This window comes from Scatophagus argus, chromosome 7 (assembly GCF_020382885.2).
Source record: "Scatophagus argus isolate fScaArg1 chromosome 7, fScaArg1.pri, whole genome shotgun sequence".
NCBI classification, from domain to species: Eukaryota; Metazoa; Chordata; class Actinopteri; family Scatophagidae; genus Scatophagus; species Scatophagus argus.
Window position 1 is genome coordinate 18,602,804 of NC_058499.1, and position 17,864 is coordinate 18,620,667.

Genomic DNA, 17,864 nt, shown 5'->3' on the forward strand with positions numbered 1-17,864 from the left:
CACATGTCAGAGAAGTGGAGCTGAGCAGTGTGCGTTCTTTTCTTCCCTCTTCCCCTGTGTCGGTGCGCTCTCACAACACTGAGGTAATCTCATCTTGGATCTGAGAGATCAGCATCTGGGACAGCACTATGCCTGCAATCTAGAAGACAGCAGCAGCCACTTTAAATTACAGAACAGACTCTCTGTAGCTGTACAGCCTGTGCCGAGCATCTCAAGGTCCCTCTGAAGGGTGTTGTAATGCTTATTCGGCACGTTTCAAAATTAGACAAGACTGCTGGGATTGTGCATAAATGTATACTCCTGTTTATAGGATTATACCACTTCATATATAAAACTTACTATAGAGCTGATCAAAAAATTGTTTCACAAGGAGAGACCACATACATTTGGTAGCTAACACAGCTTTTACCAGAGCTTTTCAGTAATTACCACTTAGATTTATTTGTAGCTTATTAGGCAGACAAATCCAGTAATAGTGTTTACTTAGGATGTGCAAGACAAAAACGTCAGAACTTCATCATTAGCTTCACAGCGCATCAAAGCAATTGGAACACTAATGCAATTGTTTTGACAGGACTCTTGGGTTATTCACATGCTTTTCTCATAGCAGAATCTTTGGGGATCCAATCAGCCAGATAATAAGGCGAGAGGAATCAGGCTAAAGATTTAGTGGCAAAACAGCATGCTGTGCAACGTGACAGCACCTGGATCAATCTGATAAGTATGCAGACTAATTATTTAGATGCAGCTTTTGAGAAGTGATAATTTGTTTTCATGGCCAATCTAACATAATGACTCAGGTTATTAACAGTATTTAGTGTTTGGGACTTGAGTTGTGTTGTGGAGCTGTAGGAGGAAATTGTGAGTACCATCCTTTCTCAAGCACATAATCTTAAATGATCACACACAGACTTCCACCTCTGTTGTACATTAACCTGCACGTTTGGACTAACACAGTGTAATACATGAATAATGCGCAGCTAAAATTTCATTGTCCCATTGTGGCTAGTTATTGCTTACTGGGTATAACCCTCCATATTAAATCAGTTCTCTCCCACTGGCCTCACATTAACCTTCCACTTTGTTGTTTTTTTCAGAATAATATTTTTTACTGGATTTTTTTTTTCTTTCTCATACTATGTGGGTACTGTTCTACATGAGACAACCTGATCTCATGCAGGGACATTCTGGGAAGCTCTCCGACTGATGTTTGTACATGTATTATTTTGGGAAAGGGTTAGGGTCCTGATTGATGAAGTGCTTCTCAGAGTAATTCACAGCTCAAAATGCACCATTCGAGTCTGTGTTTGAGGGAGCAGAGCCCGTCAATATGTTGATTTCTACACACTCAGTCGGGTGAGCCTCCAGTTGATGTCTGTATTGACTTGTGTGTGTGTGAGAGCTTATTTAAGAGAGGACTAGAGTCATTTCTGTGCAGAGCTGTCGAAGGTTACCAATAGCAAAGAACTGTAGCCAATTAGTGTGTAACCTGCATGAAGTAAGTGGGTATGGTACCTGAGGCAAGGCCAGGCCCAGAGTAAGAGCCCCCACCAGCAACAGATGAGACTCGATCCACATCACTGCTCTGTCCGCACAGCCGACAGGGTAGATCGACTTGCCTGCCTCCAGGTAGTTCTGAGTTTGAACCCCAAAACCGCACATGGTGTTGATCACTGCCTGGACACCAGATGGACAATGTCAAAGACAGAGAGACATGAAACATCAGAGTTCAAGAGATTGATAACGATTAAACTTAAAGCAAAAGAGTAAACCTGAAAAGAGTAACTCAGTAGAGGCTTTCTCAGGCTGCAGTTTCACATCACAAGTGTTATTTTGCACTGACAAAGACATTAACTATTTTGGCAGCTAAGGGAGAGTTTTCAGAAGCCTGCAGACTGTAGAGACTTGGAATGAGAAAGAGCAAAGAAAACCACATCCATTTGGTGACATTGATGACGAAGGCAATTCAGTCCCTTAAGAAGCCATGCAATTACAGGCTATGACCAGCAGGTTGCAGCACTGCATCGACTCCTCTAGTATTTAATTAATGGATTTTCACCCATTTAGAAAAAGGTTACTGTGATCTGTTTTCCGTGTAGCATGATGTATAATCAATATTACAGTGATGGACCCACATGGGCTCTTAAATTTTCTGTCTTCACACAAACTAGAGGGAATTATCATTGGTGGCCTGTAAGCTGTGCTGCTGTGTGTCTGCACAGAGGTTAGACAGGCATATTTAGGTGCCTTTATGTAAGTGAAAATGTGCCTATTCATGCATCTGTGAATACAGTATGCTAGTGTGAGAGTATACACACTAATCTGCACACATTTCATTTGTTATTTGCATGCAGTCGGCTGTGAGCTGCAGCACTGCCAGCCCTGCTACAAACGTTGGTGGTACAGTATATCAGTGCTCTTTATGCAGGATACGACCATTATATCTCAATGGGATACTTTAAGCAGGCACAAAGACACTCAGTGCCATGCACCAATCATCGATACAAACTGCAGATTCTTCACAAGAGAGAGAGAGAGAAACTGCTTGGCCATTATCAGACAACATCTGTGCACAAAAAGTACTTTGCCGAAAGGAAAGCAATACCAGCGGCAGTTTATACCTCCACATGTCGACATGTTGATGTTGCCTCCAGGCAAAGGAATAAATACCATCTGCAGTTTTGACACATTGGTATACTTCTTCAGTGTCAAAATAATGCAAATAATGTTTGCCATTGCCAAGAAAACTTTCAGCGGTCACAGACCACTAATGGTTTGGTATGTTGTGTAGATCATTTTGGATTCTCATGAGTTCTCTTCTAACTGTAGCAACTAACTCTTGTAACTGTAGCACCTGAAAAAATGACTGATAATCAGAAAACTGACATTTCATTTTGTTTTACTTTATCACTTCTGCCTGAGACCCTATGGTAGTGGTTGTCATCCAGGTGAAGCATAGATGCTTGTCACCATTTTTCTGTTGCTATTTTTCATGAATGCAGATAACACTGTGCTTAGATGGCACCCCCTATCTTAGTCCAGTGTAATTAGCTTTGATTAATGAATTGTCTCTTTAACTGGTTCTAGCAGCTGTCGTTGATTACAACACCAGACCTGAATTAAATGGCTGAACAAATCTGAGATGTGGGCAGTAGTTCAGATGCTGTGGGATCAGGCTAATGCCTTGTTAAGTCACTTTAGCATACTGACATTTGCATCTTGCTCATGCTCCTCAGAAACTTGCAAGGTTTAAATTCCTGCTGTTGTATAGTAGAACTAAGACACCTTGGTCTGAAAGCTGCACACACTGTGTGTCCTTGTTAAATGATACACTGACTGAAACGTCTTTATATAGTTAAGAAATACTGTTTTCTGGCATGCAGTTTAATATCATTCTTCTTTGAAGCAGTGTTTAAATTGAAGTTACTTTAGAGTTAGCATCTTTTCCTTGAACCTTTTATGTTAGTTTGCCCACACAGTGTATGTTTGAAGCTACACAGAAAAGCACGCACCTCTCCAGGAATAGGAGTGCAGCAGGAGTAAGGCACAGCACAGCGCTCGGAGCTGGGGTTCTCATGTGTACAATTAAAGTACAGGTTCCAAGACCAATCTGTGTAGTTGTTCCACCCACAGCATTTGAACTGAGAGAGAGAGGGAGAGAGAGAGAGAGGGAGAGAGAGAACAGGGCAGTTATATCTTCAGAAATATGGTCTTGCTTTGTGCTGTACATCCTGCCAGTCAGGGCTTCTCCCATGGGGAAACCCAGGCTGACAAGTGTGCCATTCTGTGCAGATGGAAAAGCAGTATCACATGAAGAGACCCACAGAGAGCACGAACTGTATGTAACATGTAACCTCTCATGTGGAAAACCCTCACCAAGTCCAAAAAAAAAAACAAAAAACACACATTTGTGTGGTTTCCTGGTTTAGAGCTCAGACATATTCAATATACCACTAGCTGTAATCAATTTGAGGACTTGTGTGATGTGGATAGCTATAGACACATGCACTCTAGCAAAGTGAAACTGGCCAGAACACCTCTTTCTGGATGTAATCCATCAGGTTCTGTAGATCCAGGTCATCCCTGTAGTGCACAATGGCTTTCTTCACAAATTTTCCTAAAGCATCCCGAGTCTAAGAGAGAGGACATAGAGGAGTTTATAAACAGTACAGTGATTTTAATATCAGCATTGCTATGTTCTGATAATGAATCTGTTAAGTTTTAGTAACTACATTAAAAAAGCAAATGGCCAGAGGAGAACTCATCTATAAATTCCCTTTTAACCAGGCTCCAAAGGTTCTCATAACATGGTGAAACCTCCTAGGTTTTGTGGCTCAGTTAATTACTTGCACTTCTAGCTATCTCAGAGAATTGCAAAATGCCTCTTTCTAAAACCTTGCTGAGGAAATCCTCACACAAAACACAAAGGGATCACATCAGGGATCATTTCAAATCTAAGTTAAAATCTTTCCTCAACAGTGATCAGGCATGTATTCATCATTGGTCAGGAGGATTTCTTTGAATTTCATCCACTTGCACAGTACTTTTAGTGTCATTTTTAGGCCTTCATTATGTACATACATGTTGCATTGACCTGCAGATGCATTTTTTTTTTTTTTTTAATAAAAGGACACACACAAATTAGCTTTTAGGCTATAAACACAATCATATTTAGCATTTGTCTTCTGACTGAATATTCTATCGTAACGCACATTTAAAAACTAATAAATAGATACATCCTCTTGTTTGCATTGTCTTAGCTTCTTGTGGGATGCATCTTGACAAGAAAGCAGCAAAGCAGGACCTCCTGCAGCAGGGTGATTGCTGCACCATAGTGACAGTAATAAGATCATTCATGTCTCTGAGATCAATACGCACAATACATGCCAAATGCAGAGAACACAGGCAGGTTTTATGCTGGTCCAACTGTAGTGGATAATTGCTTAAAAAAAATAAAAAATAAAAGTTCACCTTTTGTTATTATAATGTGGCAATTTCCATCAGTTCCACTTGACCAGAATAAACAGAACTCAGAAGAAACAGAAGCGAAATACACTAATTTCTTTAAATAATTGGTAATGAAGATTTCAAACTGAATGAGGTTGATTCAGATATCAAAACTGTGTGCTACTTTATTCTGTTAGCTTTCATTGTCCATTATATTCCTTTTTAGAGTATTAATGAGGTCCTGCATTGTAAATATTTAATTTTTCTATTCACACATAAATAGAGTGTTTGAAAAGGTATTTAATGCAAATCTCCGTCATTTAAAATTCTGAAAACAAGAAGGGCCATGGTTGTACAGGCTGAGTTCAGATGTAATATATGCTAATAAGGGCACTGTATGCTAATAAGCCCCTGAACTTTAAAATTTCATTAGGCTTAAAATGAACTTCAGCGAGCGGTTTGCTGAAGGCTTTCTTAATTGTTCGTATTTCAACACGTTAGAACAGGTTATGTTGATAATGCTTTGAGTTGTATCAAAATATCCTTAAATTTTTATTCTCATGTAGGTTTACTAAATTGTATTAGGATTCTTACAGCGCCTCCGCTCCCACCCTCACCCTGCCCCTCCCTCTTTTTCTGTCTTTCCACGTGGTACAGTATGCTCGTGGGCCTCGGAGCCCACCGTCACACCTCCCCATGTCATTAGCGGCAAAGTCTCCTTCAAGGGATCTGTTGAAATGGAACATTTGGTTCCACTTTGAAGTGCCGAAGCATTTGAATCATTTAGCGAGGAAGGATGCTGTGAGGGTTGTTAAACTGCTCTGTTTAGCAGCAGGCAGTCCATGTGCTGACAGAGAACACAACGGATAGGTATCATCAGGCACCAGGCACCCCGCCACCAGACACTGATGTTGTTGGATCTTGCCACCGTTAGCTGTTGTGTTTTTATTCTCAGTGGAGCCTGTAAGTGAGGCAGTGGGGTCAAAAATGGGCCTCAGACAGATACACAGGAGTGCATATGCATATATATTTGTGCAGTCACCTAGTGAGTTATCTGTTCTCTTACTGAAACACAGGCACTTCTATACAGTGGTACCTTCTGGCCAGGTTAAGGTATCACTTTTAAACAGCAATACTCTAACCTGTCGAGGAGGTCAGAACCCCCCCAAGTGGTTACAAAATGATTGTTAATGTACTTACCGCTACTTACTCAGCCTTGTTTTACGAGGAGATTTCATGCGAACACTGCGTTGTTGAACTGGTGAAATGAGATTTCTGGACAATGGTTATGCATTCTTGCACGTAATATGTTTAAATTTATGTTTATGGGAAACTGGCCAATAGGAACATCAGTAGTTTTTAAAGATGTTTCAGTAGGTGTCTCTCTGCCAGCAAACCATTTTATTTTAGTTTTTTCTTTTTCTCTCTTTTCTTGCAGTTGTGAGTAGTTCATTCATTTCCTTTGTGCATTGCTTTGTGGGAAAATGGGGTGCATCAACAATACACTTGCCAGTGTTATTCACAAAGAACATCATATAAACTGTTTTCTTTGGAGGCAAAACCTAACATGAAAGCACCCAAAATGTCCTGATATTGATGTCAGTACCTAATGTCCATGCGCAGCAATGGCAAGTACAATAGGTTAAAGGTGAAGCTGAAGGTGACTGTATAAACTGTGATGAATATTTTCTCCACCAAAGAAGTCTCACTGCCTTGGGGATTTGTTCAAAAACTGTCTGATTGTCTGACTTCTCGCACTGTCGTTAAATACATTGTTGTTATTATAATGGCCAGAGCTACAAAAATAAGACCCAATTAAAATGATGCTTTATCTATTTTCCAGTTAAAGCTGTTTAAACCTGTGCATCCTGGGGAGATAATTAGGATGATGTCCTCTCTTTTCTGACGCCGCACAAAACAAACCTGAGACAATTCATAGCTTACAGAAAGAGGCACAAACACTGATTACTCTTTCCAGTGTAATACTGGTGTATATATTTGTTTTTTCTGTGTATGCTTTGTAGCTCAGACAGTGACAAGAACCTCCCTCTGTGGGCTCAGTGGGCCCGGCTGTGGGTTCAGAAGCCATACGTTATTAAGTTTTACACAATGTAGTTTACAAATGCACAGAATGTCCTAAAGCTGGTAAAGAATACATTAAATTAGTGGAGCTCAGGGGCATTCGCGGTCAATGGTGGCACTGTGGGAGAGAGCTTGTGACAAAATGTAACCATATTTGTGACTTTACATTATAGAATAACTAAGATAGTGCAAAGAATTGAAAGAGAGACAGATACCTGATCAGAGTAGAAGAAGCCCAGGATTGCTATGGCCAGCTGGGTAAGGAAGACCAATGTCAGGCTGAAGGAGAACTAGAGTAAGAAAAGACAGGAATATTAAAACCCAATATGACTAACACATACTCATAACTGACTGTCAGATTTGTTGTTACACATGAGATGTAAGACTTGGCTTTGGATTAAACTGAGCCACCGTATCGGAAGCAAAACATTTTGCCAGTATTAGCAATGTGTCTGTAATGTCTATTACTGTCTTGAGGAGGCGAATGTTCTCTCGAAGTGCTCCGATGCAACCACAGAAAGTGATGAAGAACATGACCACCCCCACCACAATTAGGATGACAGCCGGGTCGATGAGGAACGTGTCCCGCACCGTGTCTGGCAGAAAAACAGGAACACAACAGCCCCCATTGAGATATCTGTCCTCTCCTATTCCTACATGTACCTCATTCCCTCCCTGTTTTTATCTCTATTTTCTACCCTTTTTCTAACCTTTCAGATCCAATTTTTTCATTCACTTTTTTTCTCATCCTCCCTACACTGACTTTGTCTTCATTCTCTTAAAATATCAATGATCCGTTGAGAATTATGTAGGATACAGAGGCGTAATCAGTGAATGGAGCCCAGGTTAATCCTTTTTGTTGTCCATCTACTAAATGAGGTACACAAGGTAAAATAAGGTAAAAGGCTAACTGATCCACTAAACATGGCAATCTATTGCTTTGTGTGTGGAGAAGCTCAACAGGTGTTGAACTAAAACAGATCACCATCTCAAACCAGCACAGGTTGGGAGTCTGCAGTGTATGGAGGAACAGATTATCACAGATTTTTTTTTTTAATTCACTGTGAATGCAAAGTGGAAGCTGAATTGACCTAACAATGTATGGTGTGGAAAGGGTGTCTCATGTATGTACCTGTAGCTTTCTGGACTTTAGCATATACCCCAATTGCAACAATCAACAAGGAGAAAACCTAGAGGGGAGAAAAAAAAAGAGGGTAACTGTACAGGTTCGATGGCAAAAACATTTGAATCAAACAGCACACTGAGCAGATTACTAATTTTCTTTTACGGTTGTTCAGATCTGATTGTGTATCACATTTTGCAAAAAAACATCTAGTTAGTAGTTAGTTAGTAGCTAGTAGTTCCTAATTGGTTACATGCTACAGTGATGGAAAACCAAACAAGGGCATGGGCGAGTTTGGCAGATTTGGTGCACATTTTTGGGAAGTACACTTTTTTACTTGCAGAGAGTTAGATGAGAAAATCGATCCACTCCATTGAATCCAGAGCCAGGAGATGGTAAAAATGGTCTCTAAAGCTCAATGATTTTGCCTTCCTTTGTCTTTTTTATATACTCCGTCCAAAAACCAAAGTGCTTAAATCAGTAAAGTTCCCTGGGTAGCTGTTCCTGCTGCAACATTATGCTAACCTAAGCTAATTGTCTCCTGGCTTTGGATTGAAATTTAACACACACACATAAGAGTGGCTGGTGCTCAATTAACTCTTAACAAGAAAAAGTGTAATTCTCTTAATGTCAAGCTATTCCTTAAGAGTTTGGATAAGACCACATCCACATCCATCTTAATCTTAATTAGCAACTGCAAAATCTAGGAAATCCACCAGATATAGGTGTGTAATTCTGTATGTTTTATTTTGTTGTGTGACAACTTCCAGTTTTGAACAGACGGGTGCTGATTATACAGAGCACGTGTAGCTGTGCAAACACGGCAGTTTATGATAAACAGACAGATGGATGTCAACAGAATGAAAATAACAAAACATATGGATCTCGGTTTTAATCTTTAGAATCTGGAGGGTGATAATTTTGCACACTTGAAGTGTAGATTTCATTTTTCAGACAAACTCAGTCCGTCTGTGATTTCAAAGACAATCCTTCAGAATTCAGAAGTATGAGAGAGTATTTCTGTATGGATTTTCCTGTTGAGTCAAAGTTGACCTTGGTTAGAAGTTCACAGTTATTATCCACCCAAGCTTGACTGAACAATGTGTTACTGTTGTAGGTGGACTATAGAAAAAAAAAAGTCTTCAGTGCCTTGAACAATGGCAGAGACAGAGAGAAAGAGTCAGAAAAATGAAAGAAAGCAATGGTGTGTATGTGTGGATTCTGAAATGTGCTTTTTTTTCTCCAACAAAAAAAATTACTCAAGAAAACATTACAGTAGCAGAAAAAAAGCTCCTACTGTGTAAAATATTGAACACAAAAGAGACGTCGGCAGCCCGCACTGTGCATGCAGTGGATGAGGCAAAGACTATCTCATTTAATGAGGTCTCAAAACAGTGACAACATTCAAGCACAGACGGCCGTGTGTGTGTGTGCTTTAAGTAATGGTGTTGCTTGAGGACGTGTTGTAAAGCTGCTGAGGATGTGAGTTCACCCTAACAGAAGTTACACAGTAAAACAGCAAGGGGGGAGGGAAATAGGAGGAATTAGAGCTTACTGCTGATTGCATTGTCAACACTAATTTTCCACCTTTCTTTGATTGTTTTTCCCACGTTGAATAACAATTGCTTGGCTTTCATTTCTAGCCCCAGATTCACAATGCTCTGATTACTAATTGCATATGTGTCAGTGTGTTTATGACTGTTTGGGTATATAATGTCTTGTGTCCAGCCTCTATAAATATAGATTTGTTTTGTTTCTGTCTGAAAAGCCTGTATTGAATCTCTGGAGGTCAAGAGGATCCTTGCTCATGACATAGAGGTGTAATGTTTATTTGTCAACCTTCGCGTCCAGTCTATATTTTGTATACCCTGGAGACGTAAATTGTAACCTTGAAATGCTATGCTTTATCTCCTTCAAATTGTTGAATCTGTAATCTGCCTTGGACAAAAGAATAGCTCACAAAACATAAGACAGTCTTTAGAACAGTTTCTTCAGAACTGTTTTTTTTTTTTTTTGAAGTTTTTGAAAGCACAGTTAGTGTTTTAAGGATATTCTTCACTATGTGTAAATGTTTGCACCTGCAGCTCTATTTGTCAGTCTGCCACTGTGAATGCGGGTGGCAGTGTGCATTTCAGGAGACACATGCACATAGCGAATGTATTCCAGCTCTGTTTTCAGGCTTTTCAGAGGGATGAATAAGGCTTCTCCCGGCAGATTGTGTGCCGTGGTGAAAGCCAGCTGAACTGAGCCATGGGGATGCGGGCACAAAGGCCCGATGGATTAGGGCTGCAGTGTTCACTTCTGAGCTTGTGTCTGATAAACAAAGTCAACATAGGCCGGGCTGCCGGGACTGCTATTATTGCTGATTGGCTCTAAACATGGTCAGAGAGCGGTACAGTGTTTGTCCCCTTGCTGTGTTTGTGTAGGAGTGGATGAACAGGGATATGATGGAAGTGTAGAGACTTTGTGAAGCTACAGATGTGATCTCTGTGCTCCGAACAGAGTCTTTCAGGTGCGTGTATGTGTGTGAAAGCAACAGCTGATGAGGGACAAATGGCCTGATGGATAGTTTCATGCTGCTTCAAAGTATTCCCTATACCTCCTATACCTTTTTATTGCAGTCCCAGTGGTATCCTGGCCTTTTAGTTACACTGACAAGCAGCAGTGGAACTTGTATAATTTCAGACTTTTTGCCCTTGGTATATACTGTCTAATGGTGGTTCAACTTTTACCCATTGCCTTCAGCTGTTTCAACTGTTTGTTGTTGTTGTTATCAATCTATCTTCATTATCATCAAATTTATCTTGTACTTATATAATATTTTGTATCTACTGTATTTACTGTCTGTCTGTCAATAATGTAAACATTATTTTTAGCTAACTCTTTTGACATTTCATTCAATACTTTTCGCTTCTGACTAACTGTTTATCTATGACATTTAAGGTTATTATTTCAGCTGTGTATCAATGACAATCCTGATTATAAAAAAGTTGAGTTGTTGAGTAAAACATAAGTGAAAACAGAGTGCAATTACTTGGACAGAAACTATTTTTACCAGCAAGTTTTAAATGTTCCTGAGTCCACGTCGTGATAACCTTTATACAATCATGTGTTTCACAGAGTGATGAACATCACAGCATTCTTCCTTGTGCAGACCTGAGCTTTTCCCTTTCATAACCAATCATGATTAAGTGTTATGTGTGTTATCTGTGAACCTGTTTACCTACAGAGAATTTCATACAGGTGTTTTCTGAGTAGTACACAACTTTCCCAGCCTTTTGTTGGCTCTGTCTCAACTTGTTTAAAACATTTTTACAAAAATAAATCATATCAACATATATACTGTCTTTGTGCTGCTTTCACTTGAGTATGTGTCAAGAAGGATGAGCAAAATATCACATTGTTTTATTTTGCTGTATTTGTACAGCATCCCAGAAATGCCCAGAAATGTATACATTGCTCTCTATTTATCAATTTCATTTAAGCTATCTATATCTTATTTACACACTCTTAATCTCAATACTGTTCAAGTGATGAATTTATCAAATTGTATTTTCATTCGTTCAGATGATTTTGGCTACTCTATAATTTTGCCATATGTTCACTGGCAACTACAACTTTCCACCTGGGGTACTCAATGGTTAGGAATCACTGCTGTGCATAATATGAACTCTAAAGTTGTGCAGTCATGTTCTTAACTATACAGTCAACGACTGTTTTCAAGTAACAGAACTTGACATAAAATGCATAGAAACATTCAGCTATAGACTACCAGCAGGCTTACCCAGTTGTCAGGTGTTTTGTAGCTTGGTGAGTCAGTGCTCTACTGATTTGATAAGAATGCACCACTCACCAGTGATGTATGAGCAATCTCAGTGTCCATATATAACTGTAGTAAACTTGAAATAGGTTGCAGTGGGGAGGCTGGCTGCTTCTACTGTTTGCAGCCCTGAACACCTACTGTCTGAATTAAATTTCTTCATATTCCTTCATTAATTATTTATGCGCTTTTTTCTTATGCCTTATTTTTTTTTAAAGTTTGGCTTCATTTTCTTGCAGGTTTGACTTTGTGTGGAAAGCTACAACTCCCTGATGACCAGTAATTTGTATGCTCAGAAATATTAGGAATATATGGAGCACTGGAGTACCATAATAGTAGTGTTATGATGTGTCAACATGAAGAAAGGTCCTTCAATAGCTCCAATTCTACTCACCCAAAATAAGAAGCTGAAGAAGAAGAGAAAATATCTGATCCAGGGATTGACAAACGAGAAGGTCTCAGCACGGTTCAGGTTTGGTTTCCTATCCATTGTTTGTTGGTGTTTTTACAGTCATGTAAAACTACAGTGAATCTTGCTTCAAAACAGTCATCAGATCCAGCCCCACCCCTCAGATACTCAGCCACCACGTGAATCTGAGAGGAGGGGCTCATTTGCTGGCTGTGGGGGTGTCAGGCGGGCTAAAAAAGGGGGCATGTGGCTGTGACGCTACCCCACCACACTCACAGAGCCCAGAACTGTCTATGTAGGCAGATGGGTCAGATTACACAAAAAATATCTCTGGCTGACTGAAGCTGAATGGCTTACAAGCTATGGAGCATTGTCAGCTTGCTGCCAGGCTACTAGTTTCATCTCCATGAGCTCTCTGTCCTGTTATCTTTATCTGTTTCCTCAAAGTTACTAGATGCCCTCTTGTTTCAATATAAGTCTTCTAGTCTAAAAATTACAGCTTCAAAGCCAGAGGCTCTCCTGCAGAACTGAACAAAATGACAGTTGACAAAGGCTGGTAAATGACATCTTTGAGAGGAAGGACATCTAATGCTGTTGAATGACACTAAGCACTTTTTGTTGATTCTACTGCACCGTATCATTTTCTGTCTCAGAGTTTAGCCAAATAACACTCAGATGAATCAAGAAGTAAAATGTCAGCCCAACTACTCCCCCCCAAAAAAAGAAAAAGAAAGTTACATGGCATGCCATGACGTATAAAACTTTGAGAGCACTCCTGGCTCTCTTTTAGCTTAAAATTCAAAAATGTAGTATGAACCGATCTTGATAAGGCTCTATTTTTACAGGTGCTTTAACTGGAGTTTTGCCTTGTAGTCATGCTACATCTTGCTTTAACTTTAACGTCTTCTTTATATGTAAAGGTTGAACTCAGAGAATACATTTTTGTTTTCTTGCCCAGAGTCAGATAAGAGGATTGATATGACTGTTCTGTAAATCAGCTTTTGCCAGCAGCTGGTTTGCTTACGTTGCCACAAAGATTGGAACCTGGACAGACTGGGAAGTGTAAAAACAGTGGTGTGGTTTCACCCAAGTACACTGTAAATTCTAACGTTAAGTTTACTTAAATTTAGGAAACCGATTACCTTGGGAAAAGTAAGTAAACTAACTTAATTGTGTAAAGTAGTGTGAAATTGTTATATTTAAGTGAGTTTTACTTGTTTTTTAAGTAAGAACTTAATGTATCTCTGTACAGTTAAATTCAAATCAAGCTTGTTTTTTAAGTAAGAACTTAATGTATCTCTGTACAGTTAAATTCAAATCAAGCTGTTGCAACTCAAATATTCTGTGTCACATTAACTTAATATATTCTGCCAAAACAAGCGGACATCACTTGAAATTTGTAATATGCTTCACTTGAGGTTGCAATCCACTTCAATAAAGCTGACAGAAACTCAATAAAGATAAGTCACATTAACTTAATATACTGTGACAAAGTAAGTGAGCAGTACTTAATTTTAAATAAATGCACTTAACATACCTTAGTTTAGCTAACTTAAAAATAAGAATTCGCAAAATGGCATTACAAACATGTTTTTTTTTTTTTTTTCAGTATCTGTGAACAACAATAATAATCAACATGCTGTTCATCTGCAAACTTGTCTGGAAAGAGCTCAAAGGTCGAGTTTGGCTGAACAATTGGGGGGATAGATGAATAAAAAGTCAGAATATCTTTTTAGCACCACATATACTTAGTTTTTAAATGGGGTTTACCAAATTTTACCTCTATCAAAAAAATACATATACTGTCATTTGAATAATACTACTATTATTCAAATTACAGTATATGTATTTTGAATAATATAGTACTATTATTCAAAATACATATACTGTAATTTGAATAATAGTACTATAATAGTAAAATCCTGTAGTTGTAGTTTGCCTTTCTCTAAATTATTGGCTCAATATTATGTGTTTGGGAGAGAGACTGAGTGAACGAGTGTGCATATGAGTGAGACAGAAAGAGTGAGTGAAAATCAGTATGTGATGTATGAGTGAGACTTAAAAGTAAGAATGAGCATGAGTGAGGTGTGCTGACTGGTCTGGGTATAAGATAACAGAAGGCCCTTGATTGAATGTCTCACAGCAACAAACAGACTTTGCAACATTTAGTCTGTAAAAATTTTAAATCTGAATAAAACCTGATAATTAAAACTGGATTATTACATAGAACTGTACTTGGACGACATACACCTTCAAAGCAGCAAAATGTAAGTCAGCTCTTTAACATTTGTTGCAGAAGCACACTACACTCCAATACTAAACATCATATACTGTTGTCCAAGGTTCAACAATATCTTCTGGATGTGTGTCTCAAATGTGTTCTTCATACCTTTGGAGTAATCCAGATGGGGTGCATAAATTAAGCCGAACAGAAGACAAAGTGCTGGAGAGGTTGTGGGAATCTCATCCATGACAATATTTCCTTCAAGGATGATTGCAGTGCTGTTAATCAAGGGTGGCGTGTCCTCAGTCATGAAGAACCACAACAGGCACCTGGGTGACGTTACATGCAGAGTCCGAATCCTGCATTAAAAATAAAAGAACACAAATAAATTAAGGTAGTTATAGTTTGTTCACTCTTATGATGCACAACATCACATAGAAGAAACATGCACTCTGGAACACTGTCTTAGAGAGCTCTTTAGATTATGAGCACGTAGAAATGGCTGCATTTCAGCACCAACTCTTAACAAAAAATAAATAAATAAATAAAAATGGCTATACAACTTCATCTGGGAAGCTCAGATTTGGCTCAAACTTTGAATGCATTGAAAATTATATAAAACATAGATGTGTTGTTGCAATTTAGTGATATAACCTTCTAAATGCAATTCTATATCAGGCAGAAATTGAAATGAAACATTTTCACCATAGACTAAGATGGAAAATCACTTCCCTTCGGCATCACATGTGAGGCATCAAATTTGTTTGTAACTCCCAACTGATGAAAAATGTGTCACTTGTTTAATGTTGTGACATCCCCACTGAAATATGTTTGGTTTGCAAAGTCTATACAGGCTATAATAACTATCTTGACTCAGTTTTTGGGAATTTTACTATCGGCTAAACCTGAGGTCTGATGATGTCCTAAAATGTGCACTGTGCGATGGTCAATCATTATCATTATAAATGTACTTACTGAGCAGCTGAGGAAGAATTATTGGAATTATCTCCAGGATACAGGGGCAGACACTGCAGGACAGCAGTGCGTGCTGTGGTGGTGTCATTGGTCTCATGGAAAAGATGACAAAAAAGATGACAAAAAAGAATAAGCAGAAGACCATATGAAAGCAAACTAATTTGGAAAAACAAAATTCTGTGGATTCGTGTGCCCAAGTTACAAAGTTGAATTCTGAAGAATTACTTGTGCTGTAGCAGCAGCTGTAGGCCTAGTTGAAGTTTGCAAGCACACTACCATAAGGTGGAAATGAAGAATTTGAAACGGCACTTACTTGTGAGGAGGCGATCGAGCGACTGGCACCAAAAGTTGTCTATATTCTATAAGACAATACCAAAAAACATTTGTCACATTTATCATCATTTTTTTACAAAGATTTTTAATGTAATCATTTTGCAATGGTGAATCAAACTAAGACACAAAAATAAACATGAAATAAAAATTACTAAGAGTGACAATACCGTCTCAGAAGGATTTTGGTCCAGTCTACTGAGAAAGGTTCTTATCAATGAAGCAGCAGTGAGGGAGGAGGTGCAGTGGGACGAAAAGCTGAGGCTGCTGCTGAGTGGGTCTGGCTGGGTAAGACAGTTATCTGGTACCCTGGTGGCCAATACAGTCTTGGTGACCAAGGGTACCTCTTTCCCATCTGCCACCAACTTCACTGTCACAGACCCCACCTAAGGCAGGCTATATGGAGAAAAAATAAAAATAAAAAATGTATTAAATCAGTACAATATTAACAGTCATGTGTTACCACATTCTCGTGTCCTTCATATCTAAGCAAGATTAAATGATGAACTGGTTAATATTGTTTCAATAATTTTTAATTAAAAAAAAATAATTAATTTAATTTAATTAAATTTAAAAAAAAATCTTTGTTGGTTTTAGTATTTAGGATCTTATACCACCTACATGAAAAAAACCAAACTGGGTAAAGTCACTAGTCCGTGTCAGGCGTCAGCATTTATCAAAATACTGTAGTTATAAATAAGTGTAAATATTATTGAGTGTAATGTACGGTTGTGGCGGCTATGATAACATGTTATTTTAGAAAAGTACGACGGCAGCGCTCGACTTCCGTGCTCATCGCGGCTCCACTTGCCGGCGACGGCCGAGCATCGGCCCGCTGCTCCAGCGCTTCACTCGGCCTGCATTTCCCTTTCTCTACTGGGTCAGTTATGACCGCTGTCTGGAGCAGCGGACGTGTACTGAGCCCGAGAAGAAGCGCTCAATTTGAATATTGTGTCTATAAAGTGCGACGAACAAACCTTAACTGACGTTACACACACCCCGTTTGAACTGACTTTGGCTAATGTTTACGACCCAGCACGAGCATGACTGCGCCCTGACACACTTGTAAATTCTGCTGCCTGGAACTGAGGCACGGAGCCGGAGCCGCCGACCATAGACTGTTACACTGGTTAACTCATACAGCTAAATTAGCAGCTCGTCGTAATCCAGCAGCTAACAGACAGGAATCGGCGGATACATGTTAAATATTAACACTACACTGGGGCTCGGTCCAGACAGAGTCAAAGCACTTTTAATCGGATTCGCTCATGCTGAACTCGCACAGACACACACAAGCTAACACGCCAACAGAAAGACGGAAAGTCAGATATGTCAGCTTTCTTCGAACAACTCTTATTTCAAACATTAAATTATATTGTCAACATTACAAACAAAAGCTTTAAACTTACCGAAATCAACGCTGGAGTCAGCCTTCGGTGAGAGCACTGGGGCCAGGTGCACGACTTTGACCTCTTGCGTTCGAATGAGTTTGGCGGTAGCGGTAGCTGCGCGCTAACCGGAAATGGACATGCGCACTGGGGTGCACAGCTCTGTCTCGCTACACACTCAAAAAAAACAAGTGTGTATAACTTAACAAGTATGTGGGTAAAAAGTGCAGAAAATTTGATGAGAGAAAGTAAACTTAAAAAACTAGTATTAATTAAGTTAAGGACATTGCATTTACAGTGTAACATAACAGCATTACAACATGTTGTTTTTACACTTTTTGTATGAATTAAACAAATTATAACATGTTAGAGGTGCTCTTTGGCAGATTAGCCAATGGCCCTCGTGTGTTGTGAATGCTAAACTTGACCTGATTGTTTTTTGCCACATTTTGTCTGTTGATCCTATTGAAGGCCAAGTGTCCAGGACCGAGTTTTGGAAACCCTAAACTGGGGCCCAGGCCAAATATAAATCTGTCACATTCTTTGCCAGTGGAGAAATGGTTGTC

At 39.2% G+C, this 17,864-nt stretch overlaps 1 protein-coding gene across 2 annotated transcripts; it reads right to left on the reverse strand.

Moving 5' to 3' along the window:
- Positions 1 to 2: 2 nt before the first annotated feature.
- Positions 3 to 17,475, reverse strand: tspan33b (tetraspanin 33b). 2 transcript variants are annotated; one of them, XM_046394401.1, is made up of 9 exons: positions 15,894 to 15,959; positions 14,771 to 14,964; positions 8,162 to 8,219; positions 7,498 to 7,625; positions 7,245 to 7,319; positions 4,038 to 4,133; positions 3,513 to 3,641; positions 1,516 to 1,677; positions 3 to 139 (listed from the first exon to the last, which is right to left on the reverse strand). In XM_046394401.1, exons 2-9 carry the CDS (start codon positions 14,795 to 14,797, stop codon positions 71 to 73), a joined length of 744 nt encoding a protein of 247 aa, XP_046250357.1. In that variant the 5' UTR covers positions 14,798 to 14,964; positions 15,894 to 15,959; the 3' UTR covers positions 3 to 70. The 2 variants fall into 2 exon arrangements, 1 of the variants encoding a protein (XP_046250357.1); XR_006843850.1 differs by lacking the exons at positions 3 to 139; positions 1,516 to 1,677; positions 3,513 to 3,641; ... (2 more) ...; positions 7,498 to 7,625; positions 8,162 to 8,219 and adding an exon at positions 17,320 to 17,475 and having other exon boundaries at positions 13,961 to 14,964; positions 15,894 to 16,306.
- Positions 17,476 to 17,864: the final 389 nt, after the last annotated feature.